The sequence below is a fragment of the Alligator mississippiensis genome, chromosome 7 (genome assembly GCF_030867095.1).
Source record: "Alligator mississippiensis isolate rAllMis1 chromosome 7, rAllMis1, whole genome shotgun sequence".
In the NCBI taxonomy this organism is placed as follows: domain Eukaryota; kingdom Metazoa; phylum Chordata; order Crocodylia; family Alligatoridae; genus Alligator; species Alligator mississippiensis.
In genome coordinates, this window is record NC_081830.1 from 67,163,435 (window position 1) to 67,176,243 (window position 12,809).

A 12,809-nucleotide genomic window follows, 5' to 3' on the forward strand; every position below is an offset into this window, starting at 1 on the left:
AACTTGTCCTAAACTGCCCCCAGCCACCAAAGCTGTTTTCCCTGTCTGTATTACTTTGCAGTGGCAGCATGTAAGAAGCACAGGACAGACAAGTATTCAACAAATGGATTCCCAAAAGAATAGGAATAGGAAACTCAAATGGACCTTTCTAGGAATCAGCCCCATTAATTGTATTTTCTTCTGTGCCTGGCTGTCATTACAGGCAGTAGAGACAAGAACGGGATACGAAAGGACTGGTGGCAGATTCCCTGTTATATCTGTGGAAGAGTACAGGAAACCCTTGCTATCTGCAGGTTCGGCATTTGTGGTTTCAAATATTTGTGAATGCTGAACCCACATTTTAAATGCACTTTATGCACTTACAGGAGCTCCTCGGGAGTTCTGTGCTTGGTGTTGCCAGGCTCCCACCACCACCACCGCTGCCGTGCTCCGGCCATCACTGCCGGAGCCCTGTCCCATCCCCGCCTGCTGCCGGGGGCACTGTGTTCATGAGCACAGTGCCTTATTCATGGATTTCGCCATTTGCGGGGATATGAGAACGTGTCCCCCGCAAATGGCAAGGGTTGCCTGTACTGTGCAGGAAGGCTGAGTTATATTGAAGCTGGAGCTCTGGCCCTGAAACTGGTAGGGATGGGCTGGACTGCTGTGTGGGGATGAGCTGAGGGGTTTTGAGCGTAAACAGAGGGCAGGTTTGGGCTAAAGAATGGACCTAGGTGCAGGTAGCAACATAGACCTATCCTTACAGCTAAAGACTGGTGGGTGTTGTTGCGTCTCTATAATGAAGTGAATTAAATGTATGAATGAAATACTGCATGCATTTTGAGAAACTTTCAGCAAATATCTGAACAATACAAAAACTTTCAAAATAGTATAAACGTTTTCCAGTGTGTATCTTGAGGAGGGAGGCTATATTCTTATCTATTTTTAATAGCTGGTATCCAGTCAAGTATATCTAACTTGGGTCATGGCTTGTATTAGACTTTTTCTGGTATGTCCATATATGTAAATTATTTTTTTTTTACTGTGTTCAAACAAAGTATTAAAAGTCTTAAATATAACATAAAGAAGATAATATTGGACTGTTGCTCAGTTTTAATTTTCAATCCCCTCTTTAATGAGAAGTTTTAAGACATCTCCGTTTTAGTAAAGTAGAGCATGAATTTGACCTAGAATATGTAAAACCCTGCATTAGTATTTCCCTTCTGTTTCTTACCAGATACATCTTAATGTCATTGTGTCTAAAGGTCAGTAGAAAAAATATTCGCCTGATGATAGCTGAGCATATAGGTTTTGTGTATTTCTTGTTATAGGGCTCCAGTAGTACCTGATGCATCACAATAAAATGTATTCTCTTCAAAATAAAATGTGAAGCTATGCTTTTCGCAGGTGCCTAACAGAAGATACGATTTTGTAACATTTTTGTACAAAGGGCAGTCATTTGAGAGCCTCAGAATGAATTGAAGTCTTCCAATATTGCAGGGAAATTTTACTTTCACAATTAAACAAGCAGCTGAAATTATTTGTCAACACAGCCACACGATATAAACATCTGATTATCATAATAGGACACAGAACATTTGAGAGTTTTATATAGAGGGGAGTTATATAATTAATCTGCTTTCAGTATTTTGGCTCTATCGATCATAGTCATTAATGTTGGTGATACATGACTTTAAATAATTCCACAGGAGGTGGAGGAGATGGTTGACAGCCAGAAGACTACTAACATCAAAGTCAAATTTAAGCTAGAATTAATATTAGTATTTTAACACTTCAGAGGTATTCACCCTGACAATTTAAGATCCCTTGTTTTTTTCCAGTAAATCTACATGCTGTAGATCTGCAGTTATCCTGTACGGACTTCTATAAGACATTTTTATAGCGACATCATAAATGACATCACACATTAAGCAATAATAGCCTAATTACTCCTATTGTTCATAATAAAGCATGGATGTTTCTATATAACAGAATATTTTAGCATGCTTCAGAAGGCTTTTCTGGTATATATTTCATAAGTAGTAAAATATATTCAGTGAGTATTGTGTAGGCACAGCATTGATCATAAGCTTACACTAACATATACTGACATTATACCCTCTTTTGTAGACCAAGCCACCCTAGTAGAACAAGTAAAACGAGTAAAAGAAATTGAAGCTATTGAAAGCGACTCCTTTGTTCCACAGACATTTAGATCAAGTAAAGAAGTCAAAAAGGTAAGTTTGCAATATCCCATCATTGTGTATAACCCCATGGGTGCCTAATAGAAGCTGCTGCATTAACAGCTTCGATTCACACTTCATATTAGCAATCTTAACTCCCACTATTGAAGATGAGACAAAAATGAACCTACCTAGTTGACGCAATGTCAAAATCAACATCACTGCCAGGAGTTGAGTGTTTGGAGTTAGGTAGAATATATTGTCAAAAGGACAGCAAAGTCAAAACCAGGTTTTGTAGTTGGGGTTTTTAGAACCTTTTTTAAAATCATTATTTCAAAACCCAAAGATTTAAAAGTCAAAGGAGAAGCATGGGTCAGAGGAATCTCCAGGCAAAGGTAGCGAGTTCTTCAAGAGCCAATAATGTTTAACTTGAGTGGCAACAACTAAATATTAGAACCATATCTATTCACTGAAATAAGTGTCCTGATGTCAGAAGGCTCCACGCGCCTGGGAGCCAGGGCCTGAAAGTGACTTTAGGAGCTTAACTGAATACATCCAGTTCTGAAAGTTGTGGCCTTACTCCTTGCCATTGAGTCTTTCTTCAGAAGCCAGACTCTCTTGCCTTTGTCAGCAAAGGTCATAAGCAAATGATGGTTTGATTGTGACAATGAAATGTTTATAATCCTCACTGTTCTGCAATTATTTTATTGTGTATTTCTTTACTTTAAAAGATTGCACAGCTTTTGAACAAATGTGATCTAATACAAAACTGCAGCTTTACTCTTTCACCTGCATATTTGCAAGCGTCTCCAAGCCTGTTCTGTATTACTTGCCCAGGCAATTCCCATTAACTGTTCTCAAAAATATACAGGTAATGACCAGGGATCCTGGTTTTCTGTTTCCCACGGAAAACAGAAAACCACGGATTTCCCATTTTTATCAGAGAAAACACGGATTTTCCCTTTTAGAAGAGAAACCCACGGATTTCCCTCTTTTGCAAAGAGCTCTGCAGGCTGGCAGAGTTCTAGCCTACAAGAGCTGTTTGCAAAAGGAGGGGGGGGAACCCTCAGCCCTGCCAGGAGGGGAAGGCAGGGGGAAAGGGCAGGGCCCAACACACTCACTTACCAGAGCCTGCTTCAGGCTCACTCTTCTTGCTGGAGGTAAGCAGGGCTTGGGGGCTGCGGGGCAGGGCTGGGGGGGGAAGCTGGCTAGGGCCTGAGGAAGCAGAGAGGTTTACAGCCAGCCAGGCACTCCGGCCGGAAGGGGGTTTGCAGCCTCCCCACTTCCGGCTGGAGTGGAAACCCCTGCCACTCCTGGCCGGCTGTAAACCTCCCTGCTCCCTCAGCCCCCAGCCAGCTTGGGCACTACACGGCCAGGCATTCTGGCCGGGAGTAGGGGTTTGCAGGCAGCCGAGCACTCTGGTCAGGAGCAGGCAGGCTGCAAACCCTGGGTCGCAAACACTCTGCTCCCCACCCTACCCTCTCCCAGGCTCTCCAGAGTGTAGCGTGTGTGACTGCTGCGACAGGGCACAGCGGGGCCACACACAAAAGCTGCCTGCCACTGCAAGCTCCATGCTGCCCTGGCCAGACTACCTCTGCATGCACAGGGGCAGAGCACATCTGCCCTGCCCCCCGCCACACACACACACAGACAGATGGGGGCGGGGGGCATGAGTCCCCCCTGATCCCCAGGAGTGCATGCTGCCACTGGGAGTTGGCCCTGCCTGAGCCTGCAGCAGGCAGCAGCAGGGGGGAGCCAGCTTGTGCTCCTGCTGGAGCAGCTGCTGCCTTCCATTGGGTGCAGGGGGCTGTGGACCTGGTCCCTGACCCCGTAGTTCTGGCAGCTGGGGGCCCCCTCCAGCAGGGCTGGGGGGACAGCAGCTGTAGGCAGGGGGCAAGGGGCATAAGCAGGGATGGGGGGCTGTGGGGGTGGGGAGTGAGGGACACCAGCATGGCTGTGGGAGGCATTTAATTTAATCACAGATTTTGCAATTTTTTATCAGAGAATTTGTGATTTTTTTTTTTTTATCATGGAAAGCCAGGATCCCTCGTAATGACCGTGATTGTTGTGTGGATCAGTTACTAAATGGATATATTTTGAACAAGTGAAGAGAACTAAGTGCTAAGTTATGATATTGTAATTCTTCAAAGTGTCAGGGATAGTGTTCTAAAAGATTGATGATTTTTTTTTTCCTTTTAGTCAACAGAACCTGTTGAATTAAAATATGAACCTGCAACTGTAGGAATGGGAACTGCTGATACGTCTAATACTGAAAAAGAAATAGCAACTAGCAGCATTCCTACTGCCATCAAGTACCAAGATGACAACTCTTTAGCACATCCAAATGTAAGAAAGTTGATATTTATTGCACCCTTGGAATAAGACTAACAGTTAATTGGGTGGAGGCAAGGTCACATGACCAAAGATCATTTACTAACAAGTTTGCCATTCCTATGGAAAAGGCTCACATAACCCATAAACTACAAAAGAAAAGTGCTAAGATATGGGCCTACTAGAGTTCTGAATAAAATAGACATTTCAAAGTGAATGTGATTGTCATTTTGCATTTTTTTTTAATTTTTCATTTAAAAAACCTTTTAGCCAAGATGTACAATATTGTTGCCGTTACTGTTGTTGGTTGAACTGAATGATACTGCACAGTAAAACAAAAAATGCTTCAAAATTTGCTATGATTTCTGCCATTCTTAAAGAGAAAGAAACTTGGTAAGAAATGAAAACTTGTATGGGAGCGTTAAGATTGGAGAGAGAATCATGGCCCAGTTAGTCGAGAAGTTTTCTCCGTTGTATGATATTTTCTTTGTCCTGATGATTCTTCCATTATTTGACCCCTTTTCTAGGGATAATAGGTTTCCCTTGTAGATCATATCTCCAGCTAATATATAAAATACATAAACTTTTTTCTGTTCATCTAATGAAAGATTTAAATATAATTGTCCCAAAATTCCTAAATTTTCAGAGTGGCATAGAATTAGCACAATGAAACACCAGAGTAAGCTAAAACAGTGAAACCAAAGTTCCTCTTTAAGCCTTCAGGGGAAATAACTGCAGGTTTGTGTAGTTTGACAGTAGACCAACTAGTCTAATCCAAAACACCTCACTTATCATAGCCTAAAATTAGTCCTGTTCCACCCTGCTGAAGTCCCTGAAAAAATACTTACACTTTTGTGACATGTTTAAAGTAAGTTGAAATTTTAAAGAGATGTACTTATATTGATTCAAATATTTTGTGATTGCTTTTAAATTGAAGTCAAGGTGTTGACACAGATTTGCACAAGATTATTTTGAATGTTTTTTTTATCTTGAATTAGATAGTGGTGCAACTTGCCTACCTTGACCTCACCTCTGGGTCTGGGAATTCCATCTGAACTAATGCACATCCCATATAAGCCTCATCCCATATCAAAATGAAAGTTGACTAATGCATTTTAGGCGCCGTGGTCAAGTAGAATCCCTTGCTTGTGTGCTTTAGGTCTGCTAATGGGTACTTCCAAATTTTTGCCGTTCTTTCAATATGCAGCTGTGGTTTTCTAGTTGTATCCACAGCACAACGTGTTTATATTTAATCCAAAGAACTGTAATAGTGCAATATTGGTTTTGAATTTTTTGTCATGCAAAAGTAAAGAAATCCAAGTTAAAACTTTGACAGCAATGATTCAGATAGACACATTGCACACATGTCGTGTTTTGTTTGACTGTACTAAATACACCTACTATAGACAGTGCCCATACGGCATGACAGAGATGTGTTGCTGTGGAAACTTTAACTTTCAATTTCTTGACTTTTTTTCATTGATTGTGATCTTAATGCTATGTTAATATAGTTTTGCATTTAATTTTCTTTTTCGGAGGTGGGCAGGTTGTTTCTTTTGACATCAGTGAAATATGCAGTATCTGTATCACTATACTGAGCAGTATTCGCAAACCCAAATCAACAACAGAAGGTTATAAGTAGCTGTGTCTTTCTCTCTCCCCTCTCCCCTCTTACAGCTATTTATTGAGAAAGCGGAAGCAGAGGAAAAGTGGTTCCAGAGGTTGATTGCTCTTCGACAAGAAAGGTTGATGGGCAGCCCAGTGGCTTGAACAACTTACAGTAAATGTTATACAGAATTCTCCACGAATGCTAATAAACTCCTACCATACACCTGTAGTTTTACTTTTTAAGAGATGTTAAATTCTGAATATGAGTTGTAAGAAGAAAAAAATGAAATGTTTCATCTGAATTAGAAAGAAATCTGTTACTCTCACATATTACCTTCTGTTTATTCATTGATGAGATACTTGCGTTCATTATTTAGAACAATTTATATATAGGTAACACTTTAAAGGTGAATGAAAAAGTGAGACTGTCAAAGACCAGACTTACTGTATTGGACCAAAGGAGAATAAATTATACCTCCCTAGGCCATCAAAGCTTCTTGTACCCCAAGAGGAATTCAGACCAAAATTGGAAAATTATGTTGCCACTCTTGCCTTGCCTCCTGCTTTTTGCCATACATAGGCAGCTTTTAAATCTGGATCTCTACAAGCATCCTGCCAGCAGAGGCTGCTAAAGGGATGGGCTGAATTAGTGCATCCTACTATCTACATTTGCCTTATCCTGGCTCCTTGATAGTATATTCCACCTCTGCTGGAATAGGAGTACAGGATGTGATTTTTCAGTGGAAAGAAAAGTTTAGATCCTCTTCTGCATCTTGCTATCAGGCTCCTCCAATCCAGTAAGTGTGTGAGATAAATAAGTGTGTGAGATAAATAAATAAAGTGTGTGAGTTTATCTTTTTTTAAACCAAATTTGTACAGATTTTCAACAGCTTTGAAGAAATACATTTCCTAAATAATTTTAAACAAACTCAAGATATTAGCATTCTGAAGAGGTCAGCTTTGTCTTTGACCTATTAAGGGAAAATGATTTATATATTGCTGTGTGCACTGGTACAGAAGTATATTGAACAAGACTAATGGCCTGCTCAGTTCTCAAAGTTAGACGGAGGGAGCATTTTGGAATGCAAGGTTTCCAGTTAGCTATGTGGGCCTCTAAAACAAAGAAGGGTTGTCACATCTGGGTAGCATTTGGCTCATGAACAAATGATAAAGTTATAGTTTTGATAGAGTGAGGGGAAAGTAACTCAAAAGATGACTATTTTTTCTTGTTCTCTCTGGTGAACCCAATGAGTATATTTCAAAACCAAATCTAAAATTCCATTCATTCTTCAAACCACATTGACAGCTACAAAATGAAATACAAAAAAAAGTGTTATTTTAAGGTACCTGCATGTCTGTAGTAATTTTTTTTTTCAGAAAGATAACAATAAGCATTGTCTTAGGGACCTTGGAAATGACCTGTACTGAACTACATCTTTGCATGGACAAATGCAGACACTTTTCTTCATTGCCTCTCTTTTTGGTATAGACTTGTGCAAAAGAGGTAATGAAAATTTTGGGTAGATTAATGGACACACAGGAGTTTTCTTTTAAGGGGGCAAAAAAGATTAAAATATGTCAGAAGGCAGTTTCTTTTTTAAAACAAAGTCTCACTAAGACATTTTAAAATTGCTTTTTACTTTTAACTATGCCAAATCCCCTACACCCAGAATAAAAAAATTGACATGACTTTCAGAATCATAGTTGAAATGAATATTTTAAAAAATGATCTATTACTTGCGTTGTTTTATTTCTCATTTACTGTTATCTTTTAATTTATTTCTTCATCTCTTCTATATGATATTCAACATCCATGCCACTTGCAAGCCATATACCTGCATTTCCAACATTTCACAGTCCTATAATTTGTAATAATTTTTATTCATAAGGAAGCTTATTCATTTTACAGTTGTATTTTACAATCTTACAAGGTATTTTAATTTTTTTCAAAATGATTCATTGTTGAAAAAATATTATTCCTAACTCTGTAGGCAAGGCCCATTGCTTGGTGTTCATCAGTCAATAGCAGAAAATCACCAGAAAGCCCTTTCTGGGAGATAACAATGAGCAGAGTATCTCAATGAGATGGGAATGGCTTTCAGTTCACCTGCAAGAGAAGACAAAGGCCCCAGAGCTCCATACTGAGTTGTGCCAGAGGTCATTAGGAATACTGAGCATGTTATTCAAAACTTTGATTTTTATGGTGCCATTTGCAAATTGAATTGAATAGCCAACAATTAACAGAAGCAGTGTACAAAATTATTTAAATTAAGATATCTAGACCCTGTGGAACATAAAATAATGTAAATGGAATGCCACCTTCCATCGGGAGTGGTGCCCTCTTCCCTATGAATTAAGCTAATTATGTTGCATCAAGCACAGTTTGTCACACTTGTAAGGGATCAAAGACAACAAACAGCGTGTGTGCGCTGCCATTTTTAAAAAGTACCATCCTAGACAGAGTGACGCACACCAGCGGATGCTGTTTTTTTAAGGTACTTACATTAGCGGTACCAGCCAGATCCACATTGCATAAGTTTGATGTAATTTTGGAAGCTTCCAGAATCTCACTTGACACAGGAGCCATCAATCTCTCAATTCTTGAGTGAAGGTGAGTTTTTATCTTGGGTGTCCAGTTGTACTTGGGAATCCAAATTGTGAGTGTTTTAATGCTAATTATTTTTTGTAAAGTTTCTTTGCCAGTAACTTCCAAGGCTGTCAGAGGCAAATCTAGTCTAAGGTTGCTGGATCAGCATTTAGGAGTCTTTACCATTACCATTATGAGATTGTGTTGATACTGGAGAACATCATAGCCATAGTTCACTATTTGTGCAGCCTCACTTGTAGCAAAACTAGGAGCTGTAGGGATGGCAGGACTCAGGCATTTTTAATACCTAGAGTAAACACCCAGGTCCTGTTTATTACCACTTGCATGACTGGCATCATCAGTAGACAATTGCAAAGTTGTTAGTGGTGAATCTGGGCAGTAGTAAAAATCACTCTGTAGGCTGAATCTGCTCATCCACAGACAAGTAAGGGTTGTGTCAGGCTAGAGCCTAGAGATGTTTGGGTGATAATTGTTGAATTTTGTGGACATGACTTAACATTAGGCCAGCTCTGATTGAAGTTGTTCAGCTTCCTCATAACCTGTTAGTTTAGCTTTTACTGTCGAGTATTCTGTGAATGATTAAATAAATTATTCAGGTTTCCTGTGAATGTAAGACAGACACTTCAGCCAACAGGAATAAAATATATGAGGGCGGACAATAATAGTAGAAATAAATCCTGTGCCATTACTAGTCATGCAGGAATAAGGAGGATTTTGAAAATCTTACTGATTAAAGCCATTTCACAAGATTGGACCTAATTTAAATACAAGGCATACCCAAAATAATAAGAATAAACAAAAGTGTCATTAATGAACCATTTTTGATTGAGAGAGAAGGAATACAGGACAGAGCAGGACACAAGTCTGCACAATGCTTAATGGGTATAAGAATCATCAGTGAATACGAATTAAGGGCTGTGACTGGGACAAAAAGTAAATTTTTGCTAACTGGCTCTCATTGAACATTGATTTATTTTCCTGATGCCACCCAGACACCAGGTCTTCACCTAAACCTGCTCCCAGAACATCACTTTCTTAGAAGCCTTGAAGGTGTCTTTCATCTTGACACTTGTGAATACCTCTCCAAAGCTTGTTTCCTTTTTGATGTGTTTTCCAATATTCTCTCAGTTCCATGATGCTTGGGGGGGGAAAGAGTTTACATTTGAGAGAGTGAGAATTGTGGTGTAGTGTACAGTAGGACTGTGCGAAGCTTAAGTCCCTGATTCAATTCAAGGGAGATTCGGCCCAATTCAGTGGCTGAATCGCCAAATCTGAATTGAGTCAGGAGACCCTTTAATCTCTCCAAATTGAATTGGAAACCTCCAAATGTATTCGGAGAGATTCGGATATAAACACAGCTTTAAATGTTTTTTCTGCATACCACAAGGTACCAGGTGGCTCGTGAATGCTGTGATGGTGGGGCAGATGGAGCATCCCACAGGAGTGTAGAGAGCTCCCCAGCATGCTCGGCAGCAGACCTGGAAGTGGAGCACAAGCACTTCTGGTCCACTTCTGGGTCTGCCAGGAAGCATGCTAGGGAGTCCCCCTGCACTGCCACCTCCCCCCCCCCAGCTCTGCAACTGGTGCCTCCTGGGTCTGAGCAGGCACCCAGGGTCCCCCAGGCCAATTGCTGAGCCAGGGGGTGCAGCCCCCCCACCCACCCACCCCACATGCTTGGCAGAAGACCCGGAAGTGGACCGGAAGTACCCCTGTGGGATGCTCCATCTGCCCCATCATTGCAGCGTTCACGAGCTGCACCTGGTACCTCGAAGTATGTAGAAAAAACATTCAAAGCTGTGTCTATGGTTGAATTGCTGATTCTCTGAATCAGCATTGAATTTTCAGATTTGGATTTGGCAGAATCAGATTGGGGACAGTGATCCAAATCAACTAATTGAATTACTGTCCCCGATTCGGCTGAATCCAATATGGCCAGTTTCACACACCCGTACTGTATAGTCTCAAGACTCTTATCTTACATCCAGTTAGTGATATTATGTCACTCAGGATTTATGGCACTAGTCCATGTAGGCTGGTTTGTACCCTCTGTCTTGTTTTTGGCTTTTGGATATAATAAAAATGTGATGTGAACTCCACACATGTAGTTTAATGTTTCATTTGTGGTGGAGGGTGCATTGACCCTCAGTAAATGAACTGTGGGTTTGTGAAAGGGACCTGGGTGACATCCCTGGTGAGAGAAGTGTTCTGTTTACCTATACTGGCCATGGCATGGTAAGCAGTACATGTCCTCTTATGTTACCGAACTATTGTGCCTTAAAACTGGAAAAACTTGTGCAAAAGGGAATTCAGTAATTTTATCCTTCCAGTCTTTCAGCTCTTTTCTGCTACTGCCAACAAAGTTATAATGCAGAAATCTATCTTAAAAACTACATTGATAAACTCACTTCTCCAAACAGCACCAGAGAGGATTTTCTTTCATTTAAAATCAAATTGGTGTGACTTGTTTGGATAATTTATAGGGGAAAAGCTCATTATCCTATTACCAGGTTCCTGAGTTATTGACCATTTCTATAGTTCACTTTTAATTTACTTGATAATGAATTAATTATCCTTCTTTGTTTGGATACAATTGTTGTATCAACAATCAGTATTTTACACTGGCATCTTTAAAACTACTGTCATGGGGGAGTAGTTCAAATTCACCCTATTGATCCTAATTTCAAAGGCCCTGAATAGAGTAGAACTGGGCAGTTTTGACCATTTCTTCATCAGCAAGCCAAAAGCATAGCTAAGTAGGGTTGGCATGTTGATCAATTGACTGCTCAAATATTGTCAATTGACTGTATATTTTTTTTAACCAGTCAAAGATGATAGCAATTTTACCAAAAAAAACCCCCCAACTACATTTTTGTAGTTTTCTTGACAGAAACATGATTTTTTTCAAAATGTTTTGACACATTAATGGAAAATTCATGCTTTTTCTATGTATTATTTGGACCTATTGGCATTTTAAAATAATATTTGTCTTATAGTTGGCTGATCAATTAACTGACCTTTGACTAGTCAAATACCAAACCCTATAACTAAGATTCCTGGGAAAGCTGCAGGAGGCAGAAGCAAAGTGTTTGCAATAAGAGGTGCTACATGTGAAGATCTTGAGAACTCTGAGCCACGCTTTACTGTTTTCATGACAGTATCAAAGCAAACTTTTCAAGGTGTTGCACTAAGAATAGTATCATTAATGGTTATTTTATAGTAACTCCTGTGAGCCCCAATTTGCTCAGCCTTCCCTGCTGTGCAAGCACAGAAGAGAGAAAATCGTTGCCAAGCTGACAGGCTTGAGAATAGAGCCTTGGAAGAGGAAAGAGAAGCAAGCATGTGCACATGAAAACATTATCCAAGTAATTAATCAACTTAATGTTACACAGTAGAGTCCTGCTTAGTTAAACTATTTGTGATTCTCAACTTTATTCTAGTGCAGCCAAATCATATTAAGATCTTGTTAAAATTAAATTTACCATATATCATTATCTTGCTTTTAGAAAGGCAGTTAGAGGCCCAGATGGCCCAGAGGATAAACCGTAGTGACAGTGGCAGTCTAAACACAGATGATCATATGATTATGTATGAAGACTGAACTTGCATTTTTATCCCCTAAAAGTGATCCCCCCTGATCTGCGTTGAGGTCTGATGTCAGGGCAGTTTGTTTACATGTAATCAGTTGTCTATGGCTAGAAACAGGCATCACCTTTTGTGCCACCATAAAAATGTTTATGGAGGCACAAAGGCCAAGCAAATAGACATCCTTCCCCTTGTTGTACCACAAATGCCCAAAATTTGTAGCCGCATCGTAAGCATGGTCTAAATTTGTGCCACTATTTTACAGTGTGTCTGTCTGTTGGCTTTATGGCAGGACAGTGTGGGCAGCCTGGAGTTGCCTGCATTCTTCACTCACATCAGGCAGGCTTGCCCATTCCCAGGGTCAGGATCAGGCCCTGGAAGTCCCAGGAGTGCCTGCCCAGGCTCCCATTTGCAGACATGCTCCCTGGAAATCCTCCAGCAAGGGAGTTCCTGGGGCACATATGTTGCCATACCGCAGCTCCTCTGCAAATGGGAGGAACCCAGGTTTCCTGCTTGCA

The 12,809-nt window shown here is 40.4% G+C and overlaps 1 protein-coding gene across 1 annotated transcript in view; it reads left to right on the top strand.

Annotated features, from left to right (window-relative positions):
- The window catches only part of RSRC1 (arginine and serine rich coiled-coil 1), a 323,306-nt gene extending 312,501 nt beyond the window's left edge, over positions 1 to 10,805 (top strand). The window contains exons 8-10 of the mRNA XM_006276863.4: positions 2,110 to 2,216; positions 4,362 to 4,508; positions 6,171 to 10,805. Of these exons, the coding sequence (XP_006276925.1) occupies positions 2,110 to 2,216; positions 4,362 to 4,508; positions 6,171 to 6,263 (347 nt within the window). The 3' untranslated portion in view covers positions 6,264 to 10,805. The remainder of the gene's footprint in view (positions 1 to 2,109; positions 2,217 to 4,361; positions 4,509 to 6,170) is intronic.
- The last annotated feature ends 2,004 nt before the right edge of the window (positions 10,806 to 12,809 follow it).